This window comes from Pholis gunnellus (assembly GCF_910591455.1).
Source record: "Pholis gunnellus genome assembly, chromosome: 10".
Taxonomy (NCBI): domain Eukaryota; kingdom Metazoa; phylum Chordata; class Actinopteri; order Perciformes; family Pholidae; genus Pholis; species Pholis gunnellus.
This window is the reverse complement of record NC_136537.1, coordinates 22,133,450-22,147,885: the sequence shown is the minus strand read 5'-3', so window position 1 is coordinate 22,147,885 and position 14,436 is coordinate 22,133,450. Positions and strand designations below refer to the sequence as shown.

General features: G+C 39.2%; 2 protein-coding genes across 2 annotated transcripts; both read right to left on the bottom strand.

The window, feature by feature from the left end:
* Positions 1 to 3,933: 3,933 nt before the first annotated feature.
* Positions 3,934 to 5,554, bottom strand: fgfbp1a (fibroblast growth factor binding protein 1a). The gene is made up of 2 exons (XM_079167892.1): positions 5,501 to 5,554; positions 3,934 to 4,759 (listed from the first exon to the last, which is right to left on the bottom strand). Exon 2 carries the CDS (start codon positions 4,738 to 4,740, stop codon positions 4,120 to 4,122), a length of 621 nt encoding a protein of 206 aa, XP_079024018.1. The 5' UTR covers positions 4,741 to 4,759; positions 5,501 to 5,554; the 3' UTR covers positions 3,934 to 4,119.
* A 1,489-nt stretch (positions 5,555 to 7,043) lies between these two features.
* fgfbp2a (fibroblast growth factor binding protein 2a) lies at positions 7,044 to 8,010 on the bottom strand (the record flags this gene model as incomplete). The annotated part of the gene is made up of 2 exons (XM_079167187.1): positions 7,044 to 7,112; positions 7,340 to 8,010. One exon carries the CDS (start codon positions 8,008 to 8,010, stop codon positions 7,348 to 7,350), a length of 663 nt encoding a protein of 220 aa, XP_079023313.1. The 3' UTR covers positions 7,044 to 7,112; positions 7,340 to 7,347.
* Positions 8,011 to 14,436: the final 6,426 nt, after the last annotated feature.

The window sequence follows — 14,436 nt, the reverse complement described above, 5'->3', positions numbered from 1 at the left end:
GCTCCTGTTAATTTTTTTTTAAACGGATGCATTAGCTAAGATCTCAACTGTGCTACGATACAAAATAACTACAGTATGTCTCCAGTTTGGGTGGTTGGTCGGCTGTTAATCAATAAGAGTGAGTCAGCGTTAATGTGGCCAGCAGCTGCGAATTCTAAATGTCATAAATCACTTGTGCTCTGTGCTGGATGCTCATTTACACCGCAGGAAAATGCTGCAAACCAGCCTCCACTGTCATGTTTCTTTCTCAAATAAAGAAAGATGAAGTTGTTTAATTTCCCCACAGTTTAGGATGGTTATATAACTTCCTGACCAAAGATTTCAGGTCAATCCCCGCTCTAAAGTGGCTCACTCTATTCTGTGTGAACATGTGACTCTGCCAGTTATAGTCCAGTTTATGTCCAGTCCTGGTGGATGCTGGTTTCTTGCTTGGTCCTGACCTGCGACCAGCACATGCTAATCAGTCTCATTTCACACTAACAATGTAATATTTGTGGCGTTTCATTAATTCCATTCAGGTCTTTGTATTCTTGGCTCCACCGAGGTGAAAGCTCTTTAAATGCCCAGGCATGCATAGGAGTGTGTAAGCCTGGTTTTACACACGCACACGCTCACACACGCACACACACACAAATCTCCTTAGAGTCGATAGTAAACTTTCAGTTTGACCAACGCTAGGCCCACATCTCTCAGCCAATCAGGAGCCACAGGCAGTCAGGCCACCTGTAAGTCCACAACACCCACAGTCCACTCAGGAAGGATGCTTTGTCTCGGCCTATAATAGGATATGAAGGGTTTTAACCAGCATGAAGTACCAAACCTGAAACAATAGCCAACAACAACGTAGAGTGATGCTGAGAGTCACTGACAGTGTTGATCCTCCAGTCCTGCATACTGCCCATGTTGACAGCAATATGTCTTTTCCACTCCAGTGTCTCTAGGAATTGTATCCAAATTGGATAATTTCACACATCATAATTTATGTCCAATGCCAATGCAAGAAGTAGTGTGCCCTCTATAAATCAAGAGGGAAACTACATTATTGGAAGTCTGGTGGTGCGGAAAGCCCAGGAGACTAAACACATTTTAACATTTTAAATTGACCTCTTTAGTCATGTGTGTCTATTTCACATGTTTTGTCCTCCTGTGCTTTCCTTGGAGTGGTGGGTGAAGTAACAGCAGTTTTATGTATCGACCAGAGTTTGTGTCTCGTCACAAACCTGCAATTAAAGTTTATCTTTTATCATCGGATCACTATAAAGCCAAAAAATATATACATTTGTACTGTGCTTATTTTAGCTCTTGTGGCACAATACAACATGTAAAGGAATTTGTGTTGCTGAAAAAATGGAGGGGGATAGTCAGATTACTATAATAAAAACTACAATAACATATTTTTCAACATGATTTTAGATACAGCACAATAGCTAAAATCTATAATGCGCATGCGCAAGGCTGATTGACTCCCGCCTCCGCTGATCTGATCTGATTGGCTGTTTGACAAGTATTGTTGTCGTCATTGGCTCGTGGTCGGCAGACGTTCGTGTTTATCAATTAGAAAAAGGAAATAATTTAAACCATATGTGACACGTGTGACCATGAGCACACATTTAAAAGTCTGTTTTTTTAGAATTATGTGAGATTAAACATCTCGGTGGGATATTGTTATTAACCAAATTGTTGGTAAAAATAACTACATTTAACATGTAGCGGTTATTGGCTCAGAGAGGACGTTTTTTCTTCCCGTGTGTGTTATTCGGAGGAGATGGTACCTGGTCAACAACAGGCTTTTTATGAGCTCAGGCATCTTTCCCGAGAGGATTCACACGCATGAAAGCAGCAGGACAACGACGCGTAGCATTGGTCCTGCTCTGCAGAGCTAACGTGGCTAACGTCACCCAAACTGAGCAGAAACGTCACGAGGACAGGTATGTGCTCACCTGGATTATTATTATCATCCGTGTTAAACTGTGTAGGAAATGTGAAACAGCGCATTATTAACATAACAAATAGGTAAAATGTGTAATTTTGTGATTTTGCATCTGTCCAAACAACTGTGGACACTTGTGTATGCTAGTATTCTCTCACTGGGACATGCTGCAGCATACTGTGGACAGCAGTTCATTCTGTGTCTTTTTATTCAACATAACGTTACTTTTTATTCTGAGAACGCAGAATGTGGCACCACAGAACAGATCAGGGTCATCAAAGTGCTTCCTGAAAAGGATCTAACTAGTTAAAGCAGAGGCATTAACATAACATATCGCAATATAACAACTGAAGCTGCTTTAGTCCAGTTGTACAATGATGTATTTATTCACATGTCCTTACTAATATTCATATTTAGTGGGTTGATGCATTTGAAAGGACAGTTGGTGTCTAATGTGAAACTATTTTCAACAGCTTTGAACACTCAGTTGGTTATTTAATCAAATGATTAACTAGATACAAAGTTGTTTATTTAATAGGTGATTTTCTGTCACATTTACTGTGGGAGTTGTTTTTACTGAGCGTCTGCTTTGCATCACATTTCCCGAGCTGCTTTTCTTGAGCAGTTGCTGTTTCAGAATCTTGCTTGAAAGAGAAACTCCTCCCTAAATGTACTTCTATATTCACTGCATTCCTGCAGATATTCTTTTTTTGTTGCCATTTCCTACATGGCCCAGAATGCAACCTGCTGAGCGTCTGTGCATGTGATGGATTTCTCCTGCTGTAAATGCATTATGTTACAGCAGGAGATGGAGCTGAACTAACCATCAAGAAAAATTAGAGTCGTTTGCCTTTCTCAGATGCCAGCATGATGCGTTCTGGTCTGTTGGAGCTGCGGCGGTGGAGAAAGTCGTGTCTGCCTCTTGTAAAAAGCTGGATTGCTGAACGTTGGTACTGACGCATCATGTTTGATGCTGATTCATCTAAATCCTGATGTGATGTCACGTCACATTATCAACTATTGGTCCTGTTTGCTTAATCACATTTGTACATTCTGGAACACAAACATCTGTTTTTTAGCAGTGAGGAACTTTTTTTCTTTTACCCTTTTTGCTTCAATTACCCCAACCAAGGATTTTGGAAATTGTCAAAATATAGATCAGCTTTATTGTGAAGGGGCTGAATGGATTTTTTTTCTGTGGGAGCCCTCAGGTCAATAACAAGTCGATGGTAAAAATAAGATTTCGTCCAACACAAATAACTGATGCTAGGGACTCTTTCTCAGTGAGCGTAGAAATAACCCTGTAATATGCATTAAGTACTGTATTTAAGTACAGTTTTGAAGTACTTCTGCTACTTGTACTTGAATATATTATATTTTTGACTTCACTACATGTATTTAAGAGCAATAGTTGCTCTAAGACTTTAAATGCTAAACATAGGATCCTTTTATATAATATGATCCAATGTCACAGATTAATCTACTAAAAGTATGAAGTAGTTAAAATAAGCTCCACTTTGACCAACGGCAACATTTTAGTACTGAGAACAAATTAATACATCAATAATAATAATAATCCAGTAATACAATAGTATAACACTGACACCAGCCTTATTATGAGTACTTGTACTTTTGATACTGTAAGTACATTTTGTTGCTGTTCCTAAAGTAACATTTTGAAAGCAGGACTTTTGTTTGTAATGGAGTGTTTTTATACTTGTATCTTGGGTTTAATCTGACAAACATCCTTTGTTGAACAAGACCCTGCTGCCTTTTCGACTTTGATTTTTGCAAGTTGAGCTTGTGTGAATTCAGAGGCTTGTCAGAGCCAAAGAAAGTATGCCGGCCAAGGCTTTCTACAAATTACACTCCCTCTGGTTAAATTACTGTGTCAATACCCAACATGCTCAAACTGCTAATCTGCCAGCGAATACCTTCAGCAGGACTGCGCACACACATTTAGGAAAAGACAAAAGAGCTTAGACATTAACGACAAGACAGGGTTCTCTTGTTCAAGCGGGTTTTTAGTTATCAGCCCAGTAAATGTCTCCCAAATTGACAAATCGAACATTAGATGGAAAAAAGTGTTAGTGTTAGAATCATATAGGGATGTGGAGAAATACATCTAAGTGTTGCTGTTACTGCATAGAGAGCTGAATTCATTATTTTAACGATTCACTTTTTCTGTCTCAGCAGTCATAATCCTGCACCATGGTAAAAAAGAATGTGCAAAAACTTGACCAGGAGTCGTTGCAGTGCTCCTTAGCCAGCTTCTTGTTACCAGGCTGACAGGATTTGACAGCTCTGGGTGCTGAAGGTGGAGGAGTCTTCCTCTGAGCGTCGTGGAGTCTGAAATGAGCCTCTCTGGCCGCTCCTCTGCACACGCCCGCCCTGACCAACGCACGGCTGTCCTGGCACAAACTGGTCTGCTTCCTCAGCGCCCTGGCCACTTGCTTCCAGTACAGTTTGACGTTGGAGGCGTACTGGCGACAGACAGCCGGTCTGGCGACATATTCGCAGCTGAAGCTCCTGTCGCCCTTCTTGCAGGTGACACCCAGGGTGAAGATGTCCTCGCCCGTTGCTGCCCAGGTGCACGAGGACTTGTCTTTGGTGACCATTCGGCCCTTGAGGGGCTGTGCAGGGACGGCTTTGGACTGGCGGCCGACCCTCGGCCCCGGCTTGGCTTTGTGTTGTCCTCTGTCCACCCCTCTTCCCCGCCGTCCGTGGCTCTTCTGGCAGCTGCTCAACATCAGCTGATGGGAAATGCAAGCCAAGACCAGCAGGATGGCGAAATTGGTGAGGAGAGCCATGGAAGCAGCACAAAACAGCCTGCAGGAGGAGAGATTAGGATTTAGATGTATGACCTTCAATCCCTTTCATTTCCCTTCTTACAAAGAATCATTATTATTCCCTATTAGACCTATATGTTAGACTAAAATGACTTCTTAGAATAGCATCTTTCAAGGCACGTTAAAGTGATTCACTTTAAGACTTAAACATGAATTAATACAAGATGCAAAAAAAACACAAGACAATATTAAAAGCCACATAAATTGGATTTGAAAAGAGTTAAATGAAATAGAAGATACACATAAACTACAAAGGAATACGTCAGAATAAAAAGAGGACTAAAATGTTAGTGGATTGAGAGATATGAATAAATATCCCTACTGCCTCTAAACATGGCAGTGGCAAATAAAGATTTAATTTAAAAGACAGCCTTGGATGAAACGATCAGAATATGGGGTGACCTGAATATTCAGCGATGGCATAGAAAGTAGAGACAAATAACAATACTACAATATGAGTGCAGACACTCCTTTATAGTCACATAATAGTGATTTAACTAGAAAACCATGATGAATTTAATTAGTCAAATACCATACAGGGCATTTTAACTAACTGTAGGAATTGTAGTAATATATAAGGCAGTAAGCAGCAGCCACACACACACACACACACACACACACACACACACACACTATAAGCCCTAATGCTATATTGATTCCAAAGTGATCAGTAACCGGTGATCATGACAGACTGAGCCCAGATGAAACGGAGATGACTTACCTGAAGTTTTCAGAGTAAACTTCAGTGTTCAGTCCCGACACGTGAGAGCTGAGTCTCCTTTACTGCACCTGCAGTTACAGTACGCTGCTGCAGAATGAGCCCTCCCCTTCACACACACACACACACACACACACACACACACACACACACACACACACACACACACATACACACACACACACACACACACACACACACACACACACACACACACACACACACACACACACACACACACACACACACACACACACACACACACATGCATGCATGATTGGACGGCTTACAAAGTTTGTTGAGTTCATGTTAGTCAGCCAGTGAAATTATGAGATATTTTGAGTTAAATTTCTGCGTGTTATTGTTATGAATTAATGAAATGATTCTGGTTAAATCAGATGAAATAAAGTATTCAGAATCTGCTCTTTTAAAAAGGACAAACATAGACTCTTCCTCACCGTTTCGTGCACTTTCACAACTATGTTCTCTCTGTTTTAGTTGGTCGCCAGAACTTTTAAATTAAGCAAGGTGCAAACACTTAAAACTGTTTTTGTTCAAACTTGTGAACACCAGATTTACGTTGAGATTTGGGGAATAAAAATAGTCTGTTTTGGTAGATAGTGCTGCCTGCTTTAAGAAGTCCCACTTGCTTTTATGATAGCTTCTCTTTTAAGGCACTCGTTTGAAACAAATTCTTACAACTCTTAGTGTTTCAAACCTTCACGTCACCATCTGTTAGTACAGTGAGCCAAAGATAAAATGACTGAAAGTATCTTGAAACAAGCCAGATGTCCCTGCAGGAGAAAACCACTGATTGAACTTGGTCTGTTTAATTTAAGCAACAGTGACACTTAATGGTCAAATGCAGTTTAGCAAGTGATTCCACTATTTATTGATGACCATGATGAGGATTAATATAAGAAATATTGACAGTTGTTTTCAATATTTCTGCTCTTTTACTATAAAATAACACCTAACAAAATACATTTACATTTTTGCATTTGATTTTTGTAGTTTTTCATCGAGACGGAGAAATAAAATCAAGCTTATCAACACAGAATAATTGAGAATAATGTTTATTTCTTTAATAAAATCATTTTCACATTCATTATATCTTTCTGTCAAATACACCAGAACATAAATGACTGCCTTTTTCAGACCGTAATATTAAGTGATACAAGTAGATTATATACAAGTAAACAATATATAATTACAAATGCATGACCAGTGAGTTATCTGTGTACTCTTTCCACTCCCATATATTGTTGAACAGGTTTGTGCAGCGGCAGAAACATTCTCACTATAATTAAAGTAGTGTTTGTACCATTTCATACATGTGTGTTTCACAGCATGCTCTGGGAGCCACTTAGTTTGTTCTTACACAGTTAAGATGGGTCGGGTTTTTCTAAGGCGTGACATTTGGAGGATGATGCGCGCAGGTTCACAGAGAGATCCGTCTTCGTATGGTCACAGCAGTAGCATCTCTTCCCCTGAAGAGAGCGCTGCAGTTCTTCTGTCTCTTCTACCAGATGAACAAACTGCTGGTCTGGAATTTCCCTCCAAGGGCCGTTTTAATCAGATATCCGACATTATCATCATCATCAGAATTGTAAATCTGTGAACATGGCAGAGGCAGAAATGCATATACAGTTGTAATTTATGTGCATTAGTTAGATTTTGAGCAAGTAAAAGACAAAAGTTTGAATTTTGCACACAAACGCTGGAGGCAAACTAGATTTAAATATACAGTAATTATCATTCAACCACAGTACTGTTAGATTAGTCCTGAAGCAACACAATAAAAGCTGAGTGTTAATGAAGAGGCGCCGTTCTATAGCTCACCTCCCGCGTTAGTGCCGAACCAAACCGATGAAGTAGGAGCAGATGCCTTGAAGTGACCTCCAGCAGTACTGCTGAGCCATCCTCTTAGCGTTGCTCTCCACGGGGACGGTCGCTTGTGGCGGCCTGGCTCTCGGTGTGGGCTGCATTCGTGGCGGGACTCGAACGGTTAGCCTCGCAGAACCGGGCCTCGGGGGCGAAGGACGAGGCCTCGTGGGTGAAGGTCTGCCGGGCTGTGCGGCCGGTCTCATCCGAGCTGAAGCCTCTGCTGCCGACCGGGGGAAGGAAGCGCCCGAGAAGACCATCTGAGACTCGTCTGTCGCCTTCCTGCACATGTGAGGTTTGATCTGCCTCTGCGCCAGGCAGGCGTTGTGGAGCTTTCTGAGGCCCCACATCATCTGGACGAAGTAGTGACGAGGGTTTTTGTTGTAGGGGCCGCAGGTGTGAGGCTGGCCCACGTATTCGCACCAGTAGGAGCGCTTGCTGCTCCGGCACAACAGCCTCAGCCGGGTGTATTCCCCTTGACCGGTGACGATCATGGTGCACACGTCCTTGGCCTGGGTTTTGAATTTGATGGGATCGTCCCAGATGTTTTGTCTCCTGTCGCTCTGGGCCTCGGCCGACCAAAGGCAGCAGGCGAGCAGAAGCATCAGAGCGCTGTCCTGGGTCCACATGGTGTCGGAGGTGGAGAGTTGGACTGCTCTAGCCGAGGGTCCCTCCTGCTATTTATTGTCTGAGCGGACAAAGAAGGAGTTTGTGGTCCTTCCTTCAGGAGGAGGAGAGCAGCGACTACATCATTTATAGCTGTCTGGAGAAGGCAAGAAGGGCCTCATGAGATGTTTACAGTGATGCTCGTGTTTATCCAGCTGTTACGCATTGAGCGTACGAACTGTCACACCCAAAGAAGAACAAAATGTCAATTGCATCTTCTTGAACATGTTCTAGCACTCTCTGTCCCCAGAGGGCTTTTTGCAATCATGCAAACATCATTTTTTATAATTATCCTGTGCCTGTCGAGTACATCTCAATTAAAGAGAAACATGGCATGTCTGGGAATACACTCGTGTAAAAGAGGCTTCTGTTGCCCTCAAGTTCTCGCTTGTTTTTAAAAGGCAGTTGTAGCGCACAATCATGCAGTGTAGCCTGTCATTTCCCTCCCAAATATAAACACAATCACAGTCACACTGCACAACCACAACGAAACGTGAGTAGAAGTCGCTCACACATGGTACCCCGAGCTCAAGGATTTGTGCCGAATGAGAAAGATTAAGAAATGTCTGTGTAAGACAAAAGGTCCCATTGTGATTAATGTGTGAAAAGTAGTCAACGCGTCTGGAAGAGATTTAGCTTCACTGTTTACAGTGAAAGGAATTGTAGGAATATACAATACATTTAAACACGAATGTTGAATTTCTCTAAAAAGCAAAGTTTTCTAAAGATCATCAGTAGAATATACTCAACAGTTTTACAAAAGCAGTGGTAGAAGAAGGTAAAAATACTCTTACAAGAAAAAGGCATACATTAATGATTTCACAGTACAAAATATTAACAGCAAAATGTACTTGAAGTATTAAACTAAAAGTACTCGTTGGTCCATTTCAAACACTGTGACTAAACGCCACAAGCACAACTGTCAGAATACATATGTAACACAAATGCAGATGTGTAACTACCGTTTACTGTTGGATAGTTTAATCGACAACACAGGATCATATTTTATAATTGATCGTTTTCTTTTAAAACAGAAGTATATGATCAAATTGAAATACTCTAGTACAGCAAAAGTCCCTCATTACACACATACTAAAGACTAGGAAATAACAACAATAAAGTAAATAGAGGATGATGCATTTATAAGATCCAATCTGTGTGTATGTGGAGCTCATAAATAAGAAGCTATTAGAATTAAAGCTCTATAATGTAGTGTGATATGTAAAGTTTTCCTCATGACAGTAAACAGTTATTATGTATTTTAATTAGAGAATACTTTTCTCCATGCAGAGCCCCTTAAAGTGCATATTATCATATAGCACGGTCGCTCCTGCTGGCAGTGTTAGTGTATGTACCCTCAAGCTACACAGGGATGGTACACGCAGTAATGTACAACTTGTGCCGGATATTAAAAATAGTTGTTTTTTTCTCTAAACCACTGCTTCTGTTTTTGATCTTTGTCTTCTATACGAGCCTATTTCAGAGTAGGAACGAGGCTGCATGTGGTTTTGCTGGTGGTGTTTATTCGCATACTGTTTGATGCCTCAGAAAACCTCAGGGAGAAGCTTATGGGCAGAAGATAATCATCTCCTATTGAAAATAGCTGACCAGTAACGCAACCAGTGGGCTCCGACCAGCAGCGGCAGCACCACATAGGAATGTGCAGTTTGTGTTAAAGATTTAAAATACACCATGAGCAAGACGTTTCATGTTACCAGTGGTGGAATGTAACTAAGTACATTTACTCAAATACTGTACTTAAGAACAATTTTAAGGTACTTTGTACTTTGCGTTTCCATTTCTTGTGATTACCCTCCCAGGGTACTTTTTACATAACTACATTTATACGATAATGTACTTTCCTGACTCGTATCAATAATACAAAATATAATCAATAAATACATTATGATATCATTGTATCAGTAACTTTATTGATTTCCCAGGAGAAGTTCACAAGCTACCCACCAAAGTAATATTTAAATTAGCCCCACATATACATAGTAGCTTTAATATTAAAGTGATGTAATCATCAATGTATCGATTATCATAATTCCATTAAGTAACACGCATTGATCTGAATGGGAGCATCTTGTAAAATGAGTACTTTAACTTTAATACTTTAGTACTTGCTAATACCTGTGTACTTTTACTAAAGTAACATTTTAAAATGCATGACTTCTGTGTTTTATTTAAGTAAAATATCTGAGTACTTCTTCCACCACTGTATGTAACATGTCATTTGTTTTTCATAAAAGACAATAATCATGCAGTCATTGTCAGTAGCTTTTTACTATCTTAATATATAAAGCTTTAAATATATACAGTGTAATTGCCCATTCTTGCTAAATGCATGTGTGCTATGCTGTTTTTTTTTTTTGCTTTACCACAAATAATAAAACCCAGAAATGCACTGCCGATTCAAAGCACAAAAATAAAAAAACAAAACTGAAAAAAGTGACGACAATAAATTGAATTTCAAAGTTTATTCACAATTTATACACTCTTCTCTCCACCACATAGGACGTCCCTATGGGTCCATCAGTGCCCAACTTCGGCGCGTCGCAGGTCAAACAGTCACTGATGTGTCTGTCCTGAAGGTTCGGATACACAATATCTATTTCAAGCACTTAAAAAGTAAAATCGGACCGTTTTTCTCCCAAGATGGATCACATCCAGACGCCAGCAGACAAGAATGATAGTCCTGTATAGTGAGCACACTGATGCTTAAAAAATGTCCATCTTAACAAGAAAAAGTAGAGAAACTATCAGCTAATCTTCTGCTAACTAAATACTTTTTTAAATTAACACCACGTTAAACTTCATCCAGATCACCGGTGGACAGTATGTACCCACTACTACGCATACTGTAGTTCTATGCAGTACTATTGTATGTACAAGTGTATATTTATGTGACCCACTGTATGTAAGGCAGATAGCTGTAGCTACTAGCTAACAAGCCGAGGTCTTTGTCTGGCCATAACTTTCATCTGAAATGATTATATGATGAAAATGATAAAAAAAAATTCATGAAATTAGTTTGTCAGTTTAAAAAAATGTAATAAAAAGTGAATGCTTTTAGGATAGTTTCCATGCTAATGTGTTGGTTTTGATGGATCAAGTGGCACGATGGTGTGGGATCAAAAAGTGAGCATCAAAGTTACTTCGAAATCATTCATACATTGAAATGTACATTTATTTCATTTGTAGTACTGGAAAGTTACATATGGTACTGCAATATATGATAGCTTATTCAGAGACAATTAGCTAAATACAACTTTCAGTGTTAAGATGGACATTTTTCACAGTGCATCAACACCATCCACTGTGTAAACCATGAAGCATTCTACTGGTTTTCTACCGTTCGCATTGTCCCATGAATGGATTGTCTAAATCTAACCTGTAAACGTGGAGGCGAGTGGGGTGGGATGACTAGATTGGCCCATTGCGTTAATGATAAACAGTTCAGCATATTCCTCAGCCAACAGCATCAAGTTATACAAAAGAAAAGATAGCTCTTGAATACATTCACTCGTTCCATATATAGTCTTTTTTTTAATATATGTATTCATAGCTAGTGTGGGGTTTTAAAAAGCAGAAACGAAATAAGCACATCACTGATAGACCACTAACGACCTGAGACCTACTGTAAAAAAAAGAAAAATACAATTTGGCTTGAGAAAGTATTTCTCCACTTTAAACGCATCGTCACTATGAAAGCAAGCACTCGGTAAAAATGTCACGTTAGTGAACTCAACATGTGCTGTTAGCTCGGGAACAATCTATCAGCCTGACTAAATATTAAGTTATGCTCTGACTTTATGAAAATTAAAAGGAAAGTCCGACTCAAATACCGAAATCATTTGTAAAATAGTATTTGGTGATGCACTTATTTTTGTAGTTTGGCGGTGAATTGATTGTTTCTGTCTAAAAACAGTGATATTTAACCCTTAACGTTCCCGAGATGAATCTGAAGGCTCCAAAGATTATTAAAGAGACGGGAAAGAAAAAATAAAAACATATTTCTGTTCCTTATAAACACAATATTGTGCTTGTCTAATTTTTAAGCTGTCAGTTGACATTAACCAATCAAATTAATCTCTTTGGTTAAACTTCTTACCAGCCATTGACATACACAACTTGTGAGGAGGAGCTGCAGCTATAAATTGCTTAATTTTAAAGAATGAATTGACAATAAAAACGAGGAACGTAGTCATGATTTGGTGTTAAAAAAAAAAGATCAATCCCTAAAAAGAAACGTATTGACATCAGCAGTTATGTTACGCTTTGATGATAAATGATCCCACACTTTTTAATAATTTTGGGATTGTTTAAATGCATTCTGGGAAACATAGAAAATAAAGATGTGACACAAAATTAGATGACACAAATTAAGGGAAAATGCTAAAAACTTACATAAACAAATTCTTTTTTTGGGGGGGGGGGGAAAGAGTAAAAACACTGTACCACAAAATAATTGGTGTTTTTTGACTTTCCATGAGTGGATTCTCCCTTTTTAAGAAGGAGCATATCTGTCAAAAACACAACTGCATGAAACAAACTGAAAGGCAACCAGTCATTTGCAATCCGTTCAAAAACCAGCAAAGACGTCTGGATGTTTTGTAATAGTGTAAACATTGTTTTTTTTTTTCTATAAAGTCATGCTAAATTAATTAATCATAAAAATCCACCTGGGACAAACCGGTTTCTATTTTTTTACCACTTTGTTCAAATCACCCAGCCATTTAAAAACACCGACTCACACATGCTGCAGGTAAGAAGGATGAGCCATTCAGAACCAGACTTTTTAACACATTAAATGTCAAGTTAAGTTGCAACCTTCTCCTTGCAGATGTATTGACCGACTTCACTTTCTGTGTTAGCATGTGTTGAATGTAATGCGTCCATTCTACGTGCAGTAGAACAGGTTTCCTCTAGCAGCCACCGTCTTCTTCAGCACTAACAAGTACATTAATATGAACAGGCATCACAGTTATTGTCACGTACTCTCGCTGAATGTATTTTTCAGCTTGGTTTTGTTTTCTGAACAAATGTAAACGCAGACACCACAGTCCTCTGAAAAAAAAGAAGCCGAACAAGCGTGGCTCAGATTGATGCTGAGGGAGAAGAGTTTGATGTCCTGTAGAGTTCCTTGGATGAGGAGCAGGTAACTGTTCTGTTATCTGCCTTGAGTTGAGCTACAGATAACACCCAGAGGGATTTGTGTGTTCCTCTTCTGTTGTAAAGAAACCAGCTTTTTTGTTGAGCTTCTTCTGGTCCGAGGGCTCGTGAAACAAACGGCTTGAAAATAGATGAAAGGTTTATGATTAGTAAACATGAAATATACTTAAGAACCAATTCAGGAAACGTTACAGACAACTTCAACTGCTTTTCTTTATTCTCTTTGTGTCGATGCTCTCTTACAATAATGATTGTTGTATTACTGTGAGGACTCATCACATACGCCTGCTCTAATCAATCCTCCCATTGAGTCTTGATATTAAATAAATAATAATAAAATGGCAACAAACTGATAAAAGTATCTCATTTGTTTCCAATAAAACAACAGCTTTTTTCTTCAGACTGAAAATACTCCAGTCAGGTAAAATTGCATTTGGCAGACTTTTTCTTATTATTTTAAGAAAAAATGTGATCTTCAGACTCCATACGAGAGCATATTATTTGATGAATGGACATCTTGAAGGCAGAATGTGTAGGATTTGTGGTTTTTAAAGGCTTCCCCAGATTCCGCCATTTTGCATCCCTCTTGGATGCTGGTTACGATCTGCTCGCTACGTTTTATGGGTTTAGGGTTATGACCCAAAACATCCCAAACACTGCAAAATATTATTGATTTAATAATTTGTAGATAATTAATTATCTAGCCTATACAAGTCTTACTCTTACTCAACTAAATGGCTTTAATCTAAAATGTAAGAAGAAGGCAAACTTACTTACTTATGGTGTATTTCAGTTCCAGTTTCCGAGGGCACTGGGAAGGCAAATATTTGAGAAAAATGAATTAGATTTATAAAGTATTACGTGTATAATTCATGTCCTGCTTTTGAATGGCCCAGGAGATTAACGCAGCTCTGGTAACACAAGAGTGCCATCAGTTGTAAGCATGGGGCTTATACTTGAAGAATATCTATTATATAGTAGTTATAGTAGTCGGATACAACCTGCTTTATTCTCTGAATTTAAAAGCTATATTCCAAAATGCTGTTTCATCTGTGACATTCAGGATATGAACTACAACCAAAAAACGAATGTCCTTACATACTGACTGTTTTGTAAATGATGCAGTTTTTAGAAACCAAATTCTGTTGTTCTCAATAAGCATCACACAAAGCCCAAAATGGGCACATTAGCACATTCAGCTTCTCTCCTCT

What these genes read in the sequence shown, in the direction of transcription:
- fgfbp1a (XM_079167892.1), bottom strand. Translation starts at nt 4,740, where the DNA reads ATGGCTCTCCTCACCAATTTCGCCATCCTGCTGGTCTTGGCTTGCATT.